The 19,782-nt window shown below is 41.9% G+C and overlaps 2 protein-coding genes across 2 annotated transcripts in view; one reads left to right on the plus strand and one right to left on the minus strand.

Moving 5' to 3' along the window:
- Positions 1-12,935, plus strand: NUDT6 (nudix hydrolase 6). Its single transcript, XM_042048508.1, has 5 exons — positions 1-150; positions 1,089-1,292; positions 6,077-6,132; positions 8,526-8,580; positions 11,554-12,935. The coding sequence occupies exons 1-5, from the start codon at positions 12-14 to the stop codon at positions 11,943-11,945; spliced, it is 846 nt and encodes a 281-aa protein (XP_041904442.1). The 5' UTR covers positions 1-11; the 3' UTR covers positions 11,946-12,935.
- The window catches only part of FGF2 (fibroblast growth factor 2), a 19,449-nt gene continuing 11,940 nt past the window's right edge, over positions 12,274-19,782 (minus strand). Inside the window, exons 2-3 of the mRNA XM_042048510.1 lie at positions 16,147-16,250; positions 12,274-12,606 (exon numbers count right to left, since the gene is read on the minus strand). Coding sequence (XP_041904444.1) covers positions 12,421-12,606; positions 16,147-16,250 — 290 coding nt within the window. The 3' untranslated portion in view covers positions 12,274-12,420. The remainder of the gene's footprint in view (positions 12,607-16,146; positions 16,251-19,782) is intronic.

A 19,782-nucleotide genomic window follows, 5' to 3' on the forward strand; every position in this document is an offset into this window, starting at 1 on the left:
CGTGGCGGGCGATGCGGAGGGTGCGGGGCTGGGCGGCCCTGGCGGGGCTGCGGGTGAGGCCGGACAAGTTCGGGGGGGTGAGCGTGGACCTGGGCGAGCTGCGCGGGTCCCCGCGGCTGGAGCGGGCTTCCTTCGGGCGGTGGCTGCGGGGCAAGTGCCGGGCGGGGGTCCCGAGTCACGGGGCGGGCGGGGGGCGGTGTGTGAGGGGTGGCGGGGGTCCCGCCAGGGGGCGCTCTCAACCACCGCCTTCCCCTCAAAGACCTTGAGCCGCGGCCGTGAGGTGGAGGGCGCTGGCAGGCGGGAGTAGATGTTGTTCACAGAACCATAGAATAGCTAGGGTTAGAAGGGACCTCTGGAGATCATCCAGTCCAATCACCCGGAGCAGGTGACACAGGAGTGACAAACCACAGCAGGTGGATTTGGAATGTCTCCAGAGGAGACTCCACGCCCCCCACTGGGCAGCCTATTCCAGTGCTCTGCTACTCAGTGTGAAGAAGTTCTTCCTGGTGTTCAGGTGAAACTTAATGTGTTTCAGTTTATGGCCATTCCTCCTTGTCCTGTCACTGGGCACCAGTGAAAAAGAGTCTGGCATCATTCTCTTGGCACCACCTTTGAGATATTTGTATGGATTGATGAGCTCCCATCTGAGACTCATCTTGTCCAGACTGAACAGGTCCAGCTCCCACAGTCTCTCCTCATGAGACAGATGGTCCAGACTCCTCATCCTTTTTGTGGCCTCCACTGGACCCAGTCCAGTAGTTCCTTATCTTCCTTGTACTGAGGAACTGTCCAGTGGGACAGTTGGTGTCTAGAAGAGTAGATTCCCCTGTTTCTCATGGCAGACCCGTGATGGAAAAGCCATCATTTTGCACATGAACACCAAGTTGTGCCACATAATATGTCGAGCTGGCAGCCTCTGACACTGCTGGCGAGTTTCTCCCACCAACAATAGTTTCACCCTGTGGTAAATGAGGTGAAAAATACAGATTTTTGCACATTACCAACGGCTGTAGTGCGTGGTAAGGCTTAAAACCACACAGGTCAAGGGCAAAGGGGTCCCTGACCCGCCTCGCTTCCCTCTCTTGCAGAGTCCGTGTCTCAGTGGCGGGATGAAGGCCGTGTTGCTGTCTGGCTCCATGTCCCCATCCTCCAGAGCAGCCTTGTGGCGGTGGCTGCTTCCCAAGGCTTTGCTTTCCACCACGCTGAGCAGGGCTCGTCTACCCTGACGCTGTGGCTGGGAGAGGGGCCCAGCAGGCTGCCGGGGTTCGCCACACACCAGCTGGGGGTTGCAGGTGAGTTACAGGAGTGGTTGCACCCACAGAAAGTCTTGAAGGAGCCCTTAGGAGCAGGTTCAGTAGGAACTGTTCCTCTGTACAACCAGCATGTGGAAACCAGCTGCCTACTGCATTTTAAAATGAAAAAGTAACCACTGACTTAAGAGAAAGCACTTCTCTGCTCTGTGTGCTTAATATGTGTACCTGCCTAAACTATGCTCAAGTTAATGTGTTTAAATGGAGAAAACTTGACCCAACAAGATTGTTCAGAAGCTAAAGCAACTATTAGACTAAATTGCAGTGGTCTGAAAGCTGATTTAAGCTGTGCCTAGAAGTCTTCAATCCAACCATATATTTTACAAAAAAAACCAAACAAACACTGTAGTCTTAATCCATCTAGACCTCCCACAACCACAGTAGGAAAGTCATTCCATAACTGAAAAAATTTCCGAGGAACTAGACAAGTCTCCCCTTTTTTAGTTTTTCATATAGCACAGTACAAGGGACTGATGATGAGCCGAAAATACTGTCAGCTTGGAGTTAGCTTCACTGAATTCGAGTGGTTTTCCCCTCTCACTCAGCAGAGTTCTGCAGATCTACCATTACTTATCCCATCACTCAGTAATCTGTAATTGGAGCTTGGCTTGGACCCTTCATGTACTGGTTAAGGGTTACATTAATGCACAGAAATCACAAGACTGGAAAGAGCAAATCTCTCCAGTTACAACCCTGACTTGTTTGTACTTGGCTCACAGGGACCATGTGGGATGTTATTTCTTCAGCAAATGGTGTTGAGGCCCATAAACAGCAATTTGAAAAATCTAGTTAGGAAGAACTCACAAAAGATGGTTTGTTCTGTGTAGCAGCAGGTCAGGTAAAAGGAAGTTTGGGGGAAAAAAACCTCTTGAATTACAAAACAGTGATACTGCCACCGGTAGTCTTCTTCCAAGACCAGCAGAGGGCAGGGTGGATGCTGAAGGCGGACTTGGAGTTTGTCAATGGACATGTTGGAGCATGTTTTCCTGAGGTATGGAAACCTCACCATTAAAATATGTGGCATTAAACTGGAACAGGACGGTGCATCCTACTCGCAAATACACCGTGTTACTCCTTGTGAGGAAACCTGACTAAGTGAGAGGTTTTCTGAAGTAGAACTTGCACAGCTGAAAGTGCTGCTTGAAAGGAGATCATGTAAGAGATGAGTTGAGACCCCTGTGGGCATCAGAAAGGACTAGAAGAAAAATCATAATTCTGAAAGATTTTCAAATAAACATTTAAAAATGTATTTTCAGAGCATAATTTGCAGTTGTGCTTCGAAGCACTTGGCACTCTGCAAGTAGGAGGAAACTTTAAAGAAAAGTTTGGTGAGTGCAGGTATATGGATTTCCTAATTTATTGTACAGGTTTTAAAATTGCACAACATATAATGTATGTGTTCTTTGCTACCATTTTTCAAACCTGTACACTTTTATTCATTATTGGGAATTTCTTTAAAGGAGGTAAATACTTAAGGAAAGCATTTTAGTCAGGTAAACAAGTGTTAAATAATGACTGCTATGTGGGTTTTTTTTCTTTTGTTCTACTCACTGTCAGTGGATCTGGAACACATCCCAAAAACACACTAAGCAGTGTGGATACCACCTGGTAGGTTTATTGCTTTGTCTTCTTTAGGAGGGAGACCCTGGGTAGTGGAAAGGCTCCGTTCTATTTTTAATTCATTTTATTGAAATAATAAATTATTTAAATATGTATATTGGGGAGGGGGGTCAAACTCAAGGCATTTTTATTTCCTAACCAAAAAGTATTTCACAACGTGACTGCAGTAAATAAAAGCAATTTGCTGGTGAGAGTCTATGCCAAAGCTGTGGCCAGTGAAATGCAGGACTCAGTCCTCTGAGCATCCTGAAAATGAAAAGCAGAGATGTGGAGAGTGCTTGGCTGGCCAGCAGGAAGCCAGCACAGGGAACAGGTAGCAAGTCTCATTGCCAAGTAGACCAGCAGCTGGTTTTCCTCCTGTCTGGAGTTTCCCACGCAGCAAACACAGCACAGCCAGGGCTTGTGCCTCAGGACCATCCAGCCAAGCGATGACAAAGGTGTGAATAAGCAGGGTCAGGTCATGTTTTACCAGACTGGATGAGAGTGGCCAAGCAGAGAGTAGCAAACGTTACTCACTGGGCTTGGCCATTATTGTTTAGAAATAGTGGAATGTGTGATGTGTCTTCCAGCTAAGTTACTGCATCCGTTTGTAGGCGGCAGGATTTTCCACATGTGTAAAGATACAGAGGAGTCTCTGGTGTATGAAGTGATTAACATGTTTTTAAAAAGCATTTCCAAAATTCTCCACCTCTGAGGAGGATGTGGCCTGCCATCCAGAAAGTGACATGTTTGTAAATATGCCATGTACCTGGCATGAGAGGACAAGCTGAGGAAGGAAAGTAAAAGGAGAGGAAGAAAAATAAAAAGCATTTTCTTCCCCCGCTCATGCACTACAAGCCTTACAATACAGCTGTTATTTGCATTGCTACCACCTTAATCTACTTGTTGAAACAAGGTCCTTGGAGTTGAAGGACTCCTGGAAGGAGAGTCTTCACACACAGAGGATCATCAGCCTTGGCCAATCCTGTTACTTAAGGAAATCTAAAATGAGCAACTGTGAAACTGCACAGGAAGATGGAGGTAGATAGGTTTGGCAAGTCACTTATCAGAAGTGACTTAAAAGTAGTTCCTATTAGAACTATTTTGCAAATAGCTATTCCTGTCTGCTGTTGTTTTCAGTGCAGGCAGTTGTGTCTGCACTCATTCTGTGGTTGACAAGTGCTTTTCAACACTGAACATCTTTGCATGCATTTTTACATCAGTCATAAATAAAAGAGGTAGGATGAAGATATTTTTCCCCTCCATTACTCATTATCTGGAGTTGGCTAAGGGATTCTTTTTTTTAATGCTTTTCTTACCTATTTTCCAAAAGAGAACATTCAAAACCAAGTGGTGTTGTAATAGTGATTACTTGGTTGGGTTGCAAGTATAAACCTTTCCAGAAAGTCATCGTGGCACGAAAGTCATCATGGCACTAGATGATTTAAAGCTCCAGGTGCCACATTTGTAGCAGGAGGGAGAGTTTTAGAAACCACACTTCAGGGCCTGCAGTCAAGCTCTGATCTCACTGGTCACCAGGTGTGGTCCAGCGAGGGAACATGAGACCAGACAGCAAATCCTGCTAGTGTGTTTTCTTTCTTCTTGCTCTGGATTTAGGAATCCTCTAGCAGAGACTCTGATCATCTCACTGGGAATTACACTGCCAAAAATTACATGCACAGGCTTCAATTTCGGGGGAACAGAGGAGAGCAAACACACTTTCTGTTTGATTCAAATGGCAGTTTCCTGCCTTCACGAGCCCTCCGTGATCTCAGCAAACCCTTTGGCTGAGGAATGACTTTTCTAGAAAACAAACCCTCTAATCACAGAGTTCCTCCTGCTTTTCTTACGTTCCCTCTTTTAATCATTACAATAGTTGAACTTGGACACTGCTAAATATTTACAGGAGGAATGAAATCATAAAGTCACAAGCCACAGGGAGGCAGATATGTGACTACCCTCTTAAAGCACGTCCTTTGACATAGCTTGAAGGAGGACTGGTACTTCATCTTTGAAATATTCCTCCTACACATAACTCTGCCATGTATTACTAAAAAACAGAGGTTGTTTTTAGTTGGACACTCATCCTTAATAATTCCTTTCTGTGGATATACTTCCCCATAGCATTTTAAATGCACATGTCATCACAGATGTGCCTGTATCCTCTTCCTCTGGCTATAAAATGACATAAGCTTTTTTTTACTGTTAACCTCTAATTTGAAAGCCATGTATGACTGATGTGGAAGAGATCCTGGCAAGATGCACCACAGCACTCTTTAAAATCTGAGAAAAATACCTGTTTTAAGGGAAGGACATTTTTAAAGTATGACCAGTGAGCATGACATAATTAAACATGAAAGCACTTGGAGTTCAGAAAGTAGGAAAACTTGTAACCTGAGGGAGAAAGTCATGGGCTGAGCATGAGGACATAAGGAAAAGCGGCACTTCTTAGTCAGACAGGCTTCTTCGTCGAGTGAAAGTGTCACTTTTCCACTTGGAAGCAACACTTTTTGATTAAGAAGTTGGCTCAGATTACAGCACAGTTCCTGTCATGAGTTGTTAGCCGGGTAGTGCGAGTTCAGAGATAGTCACACAGCTGAACATTACTGTACAGTCAGCTCAGAGTACTAAACCTGGTGTGTTATTAACCCAAAACCACTCAAATCTTCACTACAGCGGGGGGGGGGGTTATCATGAATTTCACTGGAGAAAAATTCATCCCCCTTAAGGGTGGCTTCTCAGCCAGAGTCACTGGAAAATTCTGTTATTTGAGGAAGATTACAGGCACGTCTCTGCTGAAGCAAGCAGCTTTGCCAGATTGTCTGGGTAACCCCTTGATCTTGCATTCTTTAGTTCTGATATTAACACAAGCAAGTTTTTCTTTTCATTTCTTGTCTAATCTGGAACTTAAATGTTGCAATTTTTTATCTTGGTACTGCCAACTTTGAATTTTTATATGGGGTACTTAACCTTTTTCTGATATTCTATTGTGCATCCATTTTCCACTGACAAACCACTCTGTGATTCCTCCATACAAACCTTCCTAACTGTACATGTTACCATTAGAGGTTTGTTATGCTTTATCAAAATATGTTAAATTTTGGTTGTTAGGATTGAACATAGTTGTCCCAAATGCTTCATCTTCCTCAATATTCTTTCTATACCAGGTGCTGTTCTAGATGAAAGCACTGGGAAGGTGTTGGTTGTACAAGACAGAAATAAGGTATGTTTGTTACAGGATTATAAAATAGAGAAGTTCATTTAGATAAGCCTATTCTGTAGTATAAAACAAAATATATGTTTCTTTTTATTCCACTCCAAAATTGTGATAGTTGAAAGTTACTTCCTTTTACAAGTGTCTTAAACACATCTATCAACAGATTACTGTATTCCATTTTAAGGGAAAAACAACTCTAAAAATCAACAGCTTTGTTATAACTGGTGATTGATTCAGCAGAACTAAGTATCCTTCCTGCTTTGAGTTTTCTGTTTTCTCCTGTAACTGACCCAGGAGTCCCTGATCTTGTGTTTGGATCCATGAAGACCTCTGGAAAACCCCCATGGCTCGAAACAGATTTTGAGAGAAAGATTCTGATTTGGTTTGGTTTCCAAAATTCCAGGCATATCTGTGGCTTTAAACAAGCAGTAGCTTGGTTGGCTGTGACCTGGAGACCACCTTAGTCCAGCAGGCGTAAAGATCTTTAATTTCTCACACACGGAAGCGCTTGCCCTCACTACAGAAAATTCCAGACCAGAGCAGTGCTGTGGTGAGGGTGGCTCGTGTGATGTGGCTTGAGGTCAAGGAGCATCAATCACTGAAAAGTCTTCCAGCCCCTATGAGGCTAACCCAGGTTTTAATTCAGCTGCTGCAGAAAGCTCTCTGGCTCACTGGCAGCTGGCTGTGCTACTCCATTTAAGAGACATTTAGCCTCCATTATGCTTTCATTTGCAAGTTCAAGTGTCTCTAGGAGAGTGAGATAATGCAGTTTTAACCTGAAACAATCAAAACCTAGCTAGGTAGACTGAAATACACTTGGATGTATCATTTGCATTTTAAACAGTTAAAACTGTGTCAGTCACTGGCTGCATTCTCCTGTCTTTCCTGAAATAGTTACTAAGACATTTCTCCTCAGGACCCAAAGGATCAGTTCATTAGTAACTACAACACAGATAATGAACTTCAGTGAAAGGGTGTTTTCATAGGCAGGTTCAGTCATACTACATGTTGAGTTTCTAACACAAAAGACAAGGGTGTCTCTCTTCCTCTGAACTTGTTTCCTGTAATTGAAGATGTTTATTTTTCATTTTTGTATTTTATGTTTTTACTTACAGTAAAATGTCGAGGACTTGTCTATAGCATGACCTTCAGGCTTACATTCAGCAATTACCAATTAAAGCATAAACCTACCTCTCATGCTATAGACTCCAGAAGTGGTTCCAGCTCCAGAGAGTCTCCAGGGACACAACAGCACTTTGTAAACATTAGAAACACAACATTTCTTTACCCTTTACACAAAAAACCAAAAATGTGCATGCTTACCTTTTAGTAAATATCTTAAAAATACATCAGAGTAAAAAAACTTTTAAACAGCTGTTGGAATTTTAAGAGCTGTTTGGGTTTAATTGTGACAGGACAATTCCACAGCACACAAAGATTTCCAGGAACTGAAAGCAAATCTGAAAGCCAGTAGACAAATATATGTGGTTTCCATCTGCACTGTTTTTAATCTATTACTTTAAATTCCTATCCAAGCCCTTTAAGAATGCCCAGGAAAAAAAAAATTCCAATGTAGTCGTTAGGGTTTCAAATCACTGGAAAGCACACAGCTTCCCTGCTATGCTGCAAAGACAAAAAAAGCTTTTTTTGCGCCAGTGTACCTTTTTACTGCATTTATTTCTAGGTGAAGGGTAACTTCTTCCTACATAAACTTTTAACAAGGAAAGAAAAGTACACAGAAGTAAAGGTAAAGCTTACAAATCTTTATGCTCTTCCAAGAGATGCAGGGACTGGGACTCCTTTAGCTGTGTGAGTAACAACATCAAGCCTGCACTTCATGTTTTAATACTGAACTTTATTGCAATTCAATAAATGTTTCTATGCATAACTCACACACAAGCCCTCATTTCTTGTATTCCATGAAAATGACAAGTTACACTAAATGATCATTACAGACACACAGAGACATCTTAAAGCCAGTGCAGTACAGAACAGTACAATTGTAATACCTGTTGGTAAGATTAAATATATATACATTTTTTAAAAGCCAAAACCATGGAAGTGGAATACATTAGTGATTAAATATAAGATTATATAGTTATAGCAGCTTTTTTTTTTAATATTCAGCTACTCTATCTAGCAGCAACGTTGTCTAATGACTGTTGGACAGTTTGTACTTTCAATCAGTAGGTGTTTTGTTCCAATAATTCATACAGACTGTAGCTGTCTCTGATCATCATGTTAGCAGGAATGAACAAGTTCCTACTTTGTAAAATAACAATCTTTGTACAATAACAATACTGCAACTTCAACAAAAAAAAGTTATGTGTTGTCTCCTTCGTATTAAAGAGTGCAACACAGGCTGACTACTTCATGAATGGGTTTTTCCTCCAATACAGACTGTAAACGCATGGAAATTTCCAGGAGGTCTGTCTAATCCAGGAGAAGACATTGGTAAGTTCTAGGAGAACAGGTCAGACATCAACAGAGTTTACAAAGACATGAATACCACTGAAATACAGGGTGACCCACCTCGCTTCTGTGATCGATTGTTTCCTTGAATTAATGGTGAACAGATGGAGTGACACAATCCTGGGACCGTAATGGTAACAGCATTATGTTCAGGGTAAAGAAGTTTTGTATTTGTAACATTTACTCTTTTCCACACTTCCTTTTAAGTGTGTGCCTGAGGCCAACTAAATTTTTGTAGGCTAGTTGGATATGCTGAAAAATGAGCCAGAAGTGCAGAGGATTAAGGTAATCCATATAGAGCCCAAATAAAACTGAAATAGGGAGCTCTCCGCTTACACTGGAATCCAGGGCAGTGACCTCAGAGATGGACTGAGCAAAAATTTCCAACTCGCCCTTTTTACGTGCAAAACAAGTAAATGCACTTGCTTCCTTCCACCCCCCCTCCACTTGATTAATTTGGACTAAAAGCATCTTGCCACAGGGCCAGTGTGAAGTGCAGGGCCTCAGTCTTGTGGGCACCTGCTCCCAACACAGACACAAGGCACTCCTGTGGTAGGAAACAAGGCTGGTTTGAGGAAACGTCTCATTTCTCTCCAACACACCACATGCTGATGATGAGCACTTCTGAAGTTTATCTTCACAGGTGAATGAACAAGGGTGTTTATGAAAAGAGAGAAAATCTGGCTTTTTTCTCCTTGTATCTCAGCCCTTAAAATCATGATCCATAGGCTGTTAATTCTTAAGCTGTTGAGCCCAGGTTTCCTGCCTGTTCCATACCTTAGAAATACCTACTGGTTTAGAAGTCTCCCTACAACAACATGTGTTAGGGTTGTATTACAGTTGTTATTTCAATACATGGAGAAAGCTCCTGGTTATCAGGATACGGCTGAGTTTAGTTTTCATAACTCATGAGTCATATTTTAAGTCTTTCTGTCAAACCTGGTGATGGAAATCAAAAATATTTGCTGGACATTGTAATGTAACATGGTGAAATGGATCTGTGTTTTCAAAAGAATCCCAAACGCCATGGCTGTTGTCTAGCCAGGCTCCTTCTCACTTCTACTGCCAGAAGCAAAAGGAATTTTGTACTCAAGGGAACAACAAAATGACAGCACTGGCATTCCAGTGGGATTCCCTGGAGGGATGCTGCTGCTGAGTAAGCCAGTGGCCATCCCTCACTTACCAGGTGAGATTCTGGCTGGAGCCTGGACTGAAAACCACCCAGGAGAAAAGTCTGTTACAGCTTCCCTCCTGCCACTTATAAACTACAGAATAATAAAAGTTATGATTCTCTGCATCACATATTACAAGAAGGTATAAATTAGTGAAACATACAATATAACAGGGCCTGATCTTCCTTTTTCATTCTTACATCAAACCTTAAAAACTCAAGTCACTCAAGGGACTAAATTTTAAATTGCAATTAAAAATTGCAATTACAATACTTAAAATCCTTTGGTTACATGAAGTAACAACATGCATGGCTGCCTACTTAAATGAGTGCCAACTGACTCATGCAAGTAACACCAATAGTTTCATAATGCAGATTAAGCAAAGTGCACACATTTTTGTGAGTATTTCTGAAACTCCAGCCGTAGTGTTTCTTCTAGTTTAACTGTCATTAGATATTTATATATATACACACACATTTAAATAAAAGGGAAATGGCACTTCATCTAAAAGCAAAGCTCAAAGCTTAAATGAAATCCCTAATTACTGCATTTTTCTTAACCACAGCCTGCCTCAACACTCCTCATGATCTCAGTTCACTTCTGTGTAAATACAGCCCCCCTGCCCACTAACAAAATCACCTGCCACAGGGAGTTATTTCCAATATCTGAAACTACCCCTGAAATGTCTATTTTGTTCCCCTCTGACATGCCAAGATGCAAGCTTCCATAGGATGGTGAATCTCTACGGGTCTTTTAAAATGCACTTGCTTTTGGAAGCAAGCCAGCACACATTTCTTACTGAAAATGAACTAACAGGAGCAGGTAACATTGCACAACAGTTCTATCCACTGACCACTCAACCAGACGCGACCAGGTTACATTAATCTGGGAAAAGCCATGTTCAACCTACCAGCAGTTACCCCAGGCAAGTAGGATTTGACTTGGCTACAATGAAACCGCAGACTTTGGGGAAATCAGTGGAATAGTAAAAAAACTTATTTGGGACTCAATTTAAGTTGTTACTGAAGAGAAAAATCATCTCTCTGGAGGAGTTCTGGATGGATGGGTGGTTCTCTGGCTGTAATTGCAGCACGCAGACCCTGCAGACCCTTAAAGTTCCTGCTGCGTTTGTGGTGGGGAATGTTAGGACTGACCTCACTCTGTCTGGGGCACACAGAATGTACATGTGCAGCACAGATGCAGCACGTTTCCTCAGGAACAGGCTCTGTGCTGCACTGGTGCTGTGGCATATTTGAAATGTCACCAGACCCTTAAGGTACATCTTGAAAAGGACCTGGCACCACCTTCCACTTTCTGCAAACAGTTTTACACATTTTGTTATCCCTTGGCATGAAAGTGCAGTGAAACTGATCCAATCAAGAGATCTGACATCAGTGCAGGTGCTGCTGCACAGGGTCTGAACCTGAGACCGGGCAGAGACAAGGAGAGGGACAGGGATCCAAAGGACTGCAAAGACAGTGCAGTGCTGTCTTGGATTAATGGATCAGTGGAGCCAGCAGCCATCAGTGTCCCTTTCAAACCACACCCTGTACAGCATTACCAAAGTAATTCTGTAGGATATACACAAGAAAGGCACACAGCAATTACTTTTGTTTGGGGACCAAAACATTAGCTTATCCTTGTGTTGCAAAAACAGACTTACATCCTGAAAACATTATGAAGCAAACAGAATGTGTTGAGTTAGAGGCTTTACACCTTTCCAAAAGGTTTAGAGTGCTAAGTTACTCTCAAATGTATTGCAAGGATTGCTCTTTCCACCCAGGAGACACAGCAGTTCGAGAGGTTTTTGAAGAGACTGGCATCAAGTCAGAGTTCAAGTCCATCCTGAGCATCAGGCAGCAACACGAACACCCTGGAGCCTTCGGGAAGTCGGACATGTACATCATCTGCCGCATGGAGCCCTCCTCCTTCCACATCAGCTTCTGCCAGCACGAGTGCCTGCGGTGTGAGTGGATGGATCTGGAGGAGTTGGCCAGGACGGAAAATGCCACTCCCATCACCAGCAACGTGGCCAAGCTCTTACTGTATGGGTACCGGGAAGGGTTTGATAGGGTTGACATAACCATGAGGGAGTTCCCAGCTGTCTACACAGGCCTGTTCTACAAACTCTACCACAGGGAACTGCCCGAGTCCTACAGAAACATGACATCATAGCAACACATTTCACATTTCCTTATAGTAATAATTTAGAATTATTATTGCAGTGTTGCATATTAAAATTATCCATGGACTTCTTTTTAGGTAATTACTAGAAAGTAATTATTCTCTAATAAGCCAAGATATAAATTATTTTTAAAGGTAATGGTTGCCATGAGTGTGCATCAGGTTTGTTCTCTACCCCGTAAAGCAAGCATAAGCTAAATAAAATACATAGATACCTGGCAGAAAACGGAAGTTACTGATCCTGAAAATACATTCCCCAAGTCACTTTACCTCCACACACACTGGCACAGTGGGTTTAAAGAGCAATATAAAGACAGTATGAAACATTCATGGTTTAATCTGGTATCTGCAAAAGTAGTTATAATATCAGCAAATAATTGCTTATATTCTGCTACTTCGGAGAGGAGTAGGAAAGGCGATGTTTTTAGTGCTGTGTGGCACTGGTGTTCAGAATCTGCCATGGAAATCAGCTTTTAGCAGACATGGGAAGGAAAAGGATAGCTTTCTGTCCAGGTCCAGTTTTTGGTCCAGGTTTGTACTGTCCAGTTCTTTTCAGTGCCACGTACCAGTCCGAGTATTTCCGTGACCGGTAAGTGTTATAGTTATTGGACTCCAAACGCTCAAAAAAGAAACATTCTTCTGTTGCGTATTTCTAAAAGGGAAAAGAAAACGCATTACTGGTGTAGCACCACAAATCAATTCTTCACATTCAGGGGAGTAACTTAACAAGAATATAAGCAGTACCTGTGGTTTTAAGAAATAGAGATTAACTGTTTCCTGACTGAAGAAAGATACTTACTGTGAAAATATTGTTAAAACTACCTACAAGAAGAGGTTTGACCTATGGTTCATTTATTGTCTCTAACACAGATCAAGCAGCTTTTTATTTGCTTTTAGTGTGTAATTCTTTGTTCTGATCAGAAAATGTATAAAGAAGCCTTTAAGAACAAAAACTTTAAGCAGAGTATAGACAATTCAGTACAACTGCCCAAGCTGGAAATTCAAGCAGAGACACCATCAAAAAAGGGTGAAGAAAATCCTTATTTCTCCCCAAAGCATACTTGATACCAGTGCTTTCCTACAGGATGCTGTCAATTTTCACATAAACCCCATCATTTAGGTGACAAATGGCAGTTCAGGCTTCATGAACGATGTATTTTTTAACATCTGCCAAAGGCGACATTTCAGGAGCTGGACTGCTTTCCAGCAAGAGCGGGATGCCAGCCACTGCACTGTCAGTCTCAGCACCTGGAAAAACCCTGGATAGCTGTGGTTTTTTCCTTCAAATACACTTCATTCCAGGCTGCATTCAGAGTGCTGATCTGGCAGCAGAAGCGTTCACAGCACTTCGTGAAACACCTGAACTCCACTAACTAAATGCAGGTTATTCTCACAAACATTCTTGGAACACAGTTTTAATCCATAACATCAAAAGACAAGAATTTCCCTTCAGGTCAAGTTCCTGGAGTCTGGTAAAACCTGTCCGATCGCAGCAAAACCACGCAAGCATGACAGAACAAACAGGTCATATCCTTAAATAACAAATTATTTATCATAAAATACAAGTTAGTCAAAACTCTTCCTTCCACGGGAAGTTTGGGAAATTTCTTCATTAAATGAAATAATCACATTTCATTCTATAAAGTCAAAGCATTTCATTCTTATAAAAAACTCAAAAGTCAAAATAAGCCACATCAGATGGGAAATGGTTCAGTTTTTCCATCAAAAATCTGATGGAACAAATGCATTTCTGCACAAATATTTCCAGTTAAAAGAGCATTTTCCAAGGGGAGGTTTTGACTATCTGCATTCATAACCAGCCATTTCCTCCAGTGGTAGAGATCTCCTCTCCCCCACACTGAGTCTGTTAGTAAAGAGCAAGAAAATGCTCCATAAAAGCTGCAGCATCCAGGTTTCCAGACAAGAACATGACCCACTGCACCTCCACATAGATCACCAGGGTGAGCAGTGATCCACAGGCTGTGCAGTAAATCATCTTGCAGAGCCCAGCTCAGAACAAACCCTGCAGCATGTCTCAACAAGTAATTACAAAAACATCCAACAAGACGAAAAACAGGCCTGAATAATAATTTGCAAACGTAGTTCCAAAGATGTTGATTTATTTGTAACAAGGACACTATGCAAATTGATCCTGGACACTGAAGAGTAATTAAAAAAACCCAGACTAAAAAGGACAGAATAGTACTTGAGTGACTGATGGATAAGAGGACTAAATTACGTGTTTAGAAATGAAAGTTCCATAATGTCTTAAATTTCAGCAGTGTTTCACCATGTGCAATTCACCACAAACATTTCCAGTGTACGCTCTTTGCAAGCTCTCGTGAAACACAGCCCTGCTCGAACTGAACAAGAGACGCTGGCAATTAGAAACAGTTTCCTGATTGTGTTGAGAGGCAGAAAATGGTAAAGGCACAGCCAGCCACAGACTGTTGGAAGTCACAGTGCAGAAATCCTCATGGAAAAACATTGCCAGTGCTACAGAAAACAGCCATGAAATTGCAGCAGCGTTTGTTAGGCTGGTTGGAGGAAAAGAAAAAAATTCTTAAAAGAGTAAGAGAGTTTCCACCTATGAATAACAACGTTGTGTGCAGCAAACATGATTCAAGTAATACCCATTTCCGGAAACAACACAAAAGAAAAAAGTTTTATAAGCTCAAGTGAGAAGCACAAAGTGACCCACCTTTACATATTCTGTGAGAGTAAGTCCGAGTGAACGGATGATACTTTCCGAGCATTTTGCTTTACAGGAACTACAGCTAAAACTGCTGCAAGGGAAGCATGTTCTACAACCAAACCCACCATGCAGCAGCAGGTCAGAAACCCCAAATATAAACACACCCCTGTGTGTTTTGTTTAATTTTACAAATGGTGCTAAACACCCTATTTTGACACTTCGCAGTCGCTCAGGGTACGGACTGCAATTAGAATGGGAAGCCAAATGCCACCGCACCAGCACCACAGGAAATTCCCAATTATCCTTAATTCAAGAATAGCACAGTGGACAACTCCTCACATTTTCTTCAACTGAGCTGTCACACAATATCCGAGTAACTTGAAGCAGGTTCTTTAACTGCATTCCTAAGCCCACACAAAACTCCCTGGAGCCAGAGCAGAGGAGCGCCCCAGGGAGCCCTGCTCCTGTAAAACTACATTCAGCCTCATTTCACGGAGGCAGAGAAAGGGAATCAGAAGCAATTTCTGCAGCCCCTGGCACAGGTCTTTCATTAGCTGCAGTTCAGTCAGGGTTAGGAATGCACATTGTTAACCCCAGCCATCGGGAGGGAATTGCACAGAGACTGAATGGGGCTGTGTGAATACACCAAAGCACCAATGATTACTGCAAACCAAAATTCTGGCAGAGTAGATGCCCTGCAGTGGTGCTTCACCAGGCACTGAAGGTTAAAATATGGATGAGGGGTTTACAGTGTCTATGTCTCATATGCAAAATGAATGTAACTGCAGCTCCTAAAGCAAAATTTATCATCTGGCTCGGAGAGACATTAACTTCCAGAGTCTGCTGCACACACCGGCTTTAAAACACAGCTAAAAATTCAGCTGATACCAATAAAACACACCAGAGTTTAAACTAAAACTAGTCTCACTAGAGAGCAGTTTAATTTACCCACATTTATATAACTTTGTAAATTTTATCATAACATTTTCAAAAATATTCTTCTTGCCAGTTTTCTACTTAGGAAGTAGAAGTGCCCAAAAAAACCTTGATCCTCTACAAAGGAAAATGAGAAAACAATTTATACAGATTAGTATCACAAAAGTAATTTTTTAAAAGAAATTGGCTTTACTTTCCACTTCAAAGAGGTCTTTTAAAATCACTTTATGTGAAAGTAAGTGAAAGAGGAAAAAATTACTCCTGAGGGTAAAAATACAAACACTCCATTCTTCATTTGTTTTTATAATTTCCTGATCACTGTGATTTTTTTTTTCTCAGACAAGCCATTCCTGTTAAATTTTTCAGCTCCTGGGTAGGGCAAAAATACCCAATTCCTCTAGCTCCTATTTCAAGTAATTGACAGAAGCTGTGCAGCGCTCATTTCGCCTGATAAATCCCACACTGAGCAGCTGAGTAACTCCCGCAGGAAGAGAGGCTACTCCACACAGCGAGGGCAGGACACACCAACACACACAGAGACATCAGGAAAGTGCTGCTTACCAAGGCCAGCAATCTGCCATCCTCCTTCATGGCCAGGAAGCGATTGGCACTGACACCTTTGATGGACACCACTCCTCGTTCCTCCGCCTGAAGCTGCAGCTTGACTGCGAACAAAAACAAAAGACAAAAGGTTTCATAGCCATCGTGGGATCACAGCACTTGACAGTCACTGCTTCAAACCCTGCACCATAGAAAGCTTCAGCTTGCAATGGGAATAAATTTTCAACCTTTGGCTTTCTGAATCCATTTTTATAAATGGCAATGGTGAGATTGAGTTATTCCATCTTCATTTCACAAAAAGGCAACTTAAAAACCCATTAAATTCCTTGAAAGCCCACTTAGGGCACAATCAACTGCTCCCAGAAAATAGAAATTTTTCACGGCAGTTTTTCCAGAGGTATCTCTCAATGTTTGCGCAACAGCATCGGACACTGAACGTACACAGCTCTGTACAGGCTGTCGGCGAGTCTGGGCTGCAGCTGAGACTATTCAGGTCCGTATCACTGCCTAAGGGTTCTGGCAGTTCCCAACAGAGAAATATCCGTTAGTTTACCTCATCCATCCAACAAGTGGGTGGAACAAACAAACAGAACTGCAGCAATAGGTGAAGGCAGCAAAGGCACAGGAAACAACGTTACACAAATCAGGAACGTGTTTTGCTTCAATTAAAAGAAATTAAAGATTGTATAGAAAGGAAAACCTGTAAGGTCCTATCACACAGCTTTTAGCTACTACCTGTGGGTTACTAGCACAAAGCCTTAACTGATTTCTGTAGCCACAAGTCAAACTCGGTAGTTTGGATGAGCATCTGAAAGCTTCCCCTTCTGCCTGCCCTTGCCCGTTGTATACAACATCTCGGGCAAGAGCTCCCTTCACCCACCTGCTTTGGTGCAGCAGGTACTTTATTCTGTTTGGAGATGCAGTTTTAAATAGCTTGGGCTTTTCAGCCACCAGAATAAAAGCCTGAAGTGACTGTAAATTTTGGAGAAAGAGCATCTCTTGAGATTCAGAGAGAGGTTGTTGCTTATTTGGCTTTTTGTGGAAGGGAAAAAGAGACAGCACTGAAGAAACCAACCAAAACTCCTACAACAGGAATACAGGGACATGAAACTGTTGGGGTAATTGCTGCAAACCCTTTTTCAGGGTACAAGTAAAAAGTCAGGCGCAATTTCATCTCAGAATCAAGTATCCAAAATACAGCCCTCACAAGTTATGAGGCCAAAATCAGACTTGTGAACAGCTCCAAACACTTCAGTGTAACTCCTTAGCCTCTGGGGAAGCTACAATGTGGAAAAGTGCTCTGGGCAGGAACTGTGGGAAATAGACTTTTGAGATGTGCCCAAGCACACAGCTTTCACCACACACTTAACAAGAAACAGCTGTGGAACAGCTGAAAATTAATATTAATTACTGTAGTACTGACTTATTATGCTTCATGACTTTCTCTGGACAAAAACACACATGAAATCCTACAACATCACACCAGGCCAGAAGTTCAAATTCTGTGAAAATAAACTTCTGGTAAAGGTTTCTAAGTCCTGTAAAAATTTGTATAGTTTGGAGAAGCTTGTGAGAAGAAAAAAAAGCCCCAAGGTTTTCCTGCAGAGTTTGAAAAGAGCTGCAATACTCAAAGCCCCAAAATGAAAATCAGCTTCACTGGATTTTCCTCTCCAACTCCAAAAACACATGAACTAACAGAGACAGAGTAATACTGTGAGTTTTCCAGGTTTCAGCATTATTTTATGGCTTTATTAATGCAGTGAATATTTGCCACAGGGTTACACTGAGCTGAAGATGCCAAGATACAACACAGCCTTACTAATCCAACACATTTTGACCACATGATCATCACCAGAAGTGACAATTTTAGGTTTAACTCACTCCAACTAAACTGGTTGTTAGAGAAATGTATCACTTGACACCGATGATCTGCATCTTTTGCAGCCTTTAATCACCAACAGCAACAGTTCAGACTCCATTCATCATTTCACATCTACTCCCAATACTTGTTCTCAGCATAACTGAACCTCAAAACCCGATTCATGAATGTCAAATAAAGACATCTGTAGCCCAAAAAAAGTAGCAGAGATTGTTATGAAAGAGCTCCTTAACCAAGGGCTAAAAAGGCCCATTTTCCCAGATATTCTTGCAATCCTCTGAGGGCCCCTCTAGCACAGCAGTGAGTTATTTCCCTGTTCCCGTTCATGCCCTGCAATCCACGAGGAACCCAAGCACAAGGCTCTGCCTGATGCCTGCTGGTGTTGTGACAACACAGAGCTCGCCTGCTGAGAAAACATCCCCAGGGCTGGGGCTTCACCAGTTTTTAAATAAATAACTGGTCATCAGCAAGTTATTAAATAAAACAGTACAACCAACTCAAAGGACTGAGGAAATTTACAGCTCTTATTAAAGACTTTCTTTTCTATCATAATAAGCTTAATAGAATCATTCTGCCAAGTAAGAAGGAATGAATTGCAAGATGTACAAATGCACTTTTACACCAGCAGAGAAACTCTGAGTGACGTAGCTCGAGTGAATCTATGGTGCCTTCCAGTACTATAAAAATGGATAGAGAGGGAACAGTTTTTCCCAACAATACACAGAGGTTCTGTTAGAGATTCATATTCACTGATGTTCTGGCTGAACAACACCATGAGCTACACCGTCCAACCCATATTTCCACTGGAACCAGTACAACTTGTGGCACTAAAGGAAGCTGGACCACACTGCAAAAGGCACTGAAATGCTCTTTCACAGGATATGTGGCCAGGACAGATGTACAAGCTGCCAGTTAAACTGAACAGTGTATTTAAGAGGCTTACAAATGGGTATTTCACAACTCGGAGAGACTTTTCTAAGAATATGGAAGTTGAAAAGTGGTCTTTAATAGCATTGTGGTCAGCAAGGTTTCAGATTTCTGTTAAAAAATGGATCTTCCTTGCTTTTCTTAGAGATCTCAAAAAAAAAAAAAAATTCCAAGGCAGTTTTGCAGAGTCCAGTGCAGAAAATAATTATAAGGACAAGTAGCTAGACAGGAAAGCTGTTAGCAAATGCAGAGAATAGAGAAAACATGGACATTTTCCAAAAGTACTTTTATTGTTCTGAGCACTAGAACTGGAAAATCACACGGACAATGCAAACTCTCAGGCCCTTTTACAGTTCTAACAAACCAAAGCTTTAGAGTGGCCCAGACCCAGTTACACTGCACAACTTAAATGGTCCCAAATGGTTTCACTGCTCTGCATCACAAAGGGTTTGGCCAAAAATCTCCTTCAAAAGTGGTTCATTTCAAAGAGCTTGGCAAAATCTCCCCAACTTAATACTTCAGAAAAACAGAGCTGCACATTCTGGAAGTTGCTCACGGCTGTCCTGGTACTACCTTTTGACATCCAGTGGGAATCTGCTGGCAAGCCCTTCACCCAGGGCAATCCCTGTGAGCAAAACCACGTGCTGGTATTTCACTCACAGCAGCTGCACTGGCTAAGATGTTCTGGGGCAGGAGAATGCCACAGGATCAGTAAGGAAAAGGGAAAATAAAGGTCACAGGGAGAAGAGAAAGCGACAAACACATTAGGAATAAAATAAAATGAAATAAAATAAAATAAAATAAAATAAAATAAAATAAAATAAAATAAA

This window comes from Corvus kubaryi, unplaced genomic scaffold (assembly GCF_017639235.1).
Source record: "Corvus kubaryi isolate FWS band 111438036 unplaced genomic scaffold, C.kubaryi_AGA036_p1.0 67, whole genome shotgun sequence".
Classification (NCBI taxonomy): domain Eukaryota; kingdom Metazoa; phylum Chordata; class Aves; order Passeriformes; family Corvidae; genus Corvus; species Corvus kubaryi.

Coding starts and splice junctions, on each gene's coding strand:
- NUDT6 (XM_042048508.1), top strand. CDS start 12: ATGCGGAGGGTGCGGGGCTGGGCGGCCCTGGCGGGGCTGCGGGTGAGG. Junction 151..1,088: donor CTTCGGGCGGTGGCTGCGGG/GCAAGTGCCGGG, acceptor CCTCTCTTGCAG/AGTCCGTGTCTCAGTGGCGG. Junction 6,133..8,525: donor TTGTACAAGACAGAAATAAG/GTATGTTTGTTA, acceptor CCTCCAATACAG/ACTGTAAACGCATGGAAATT.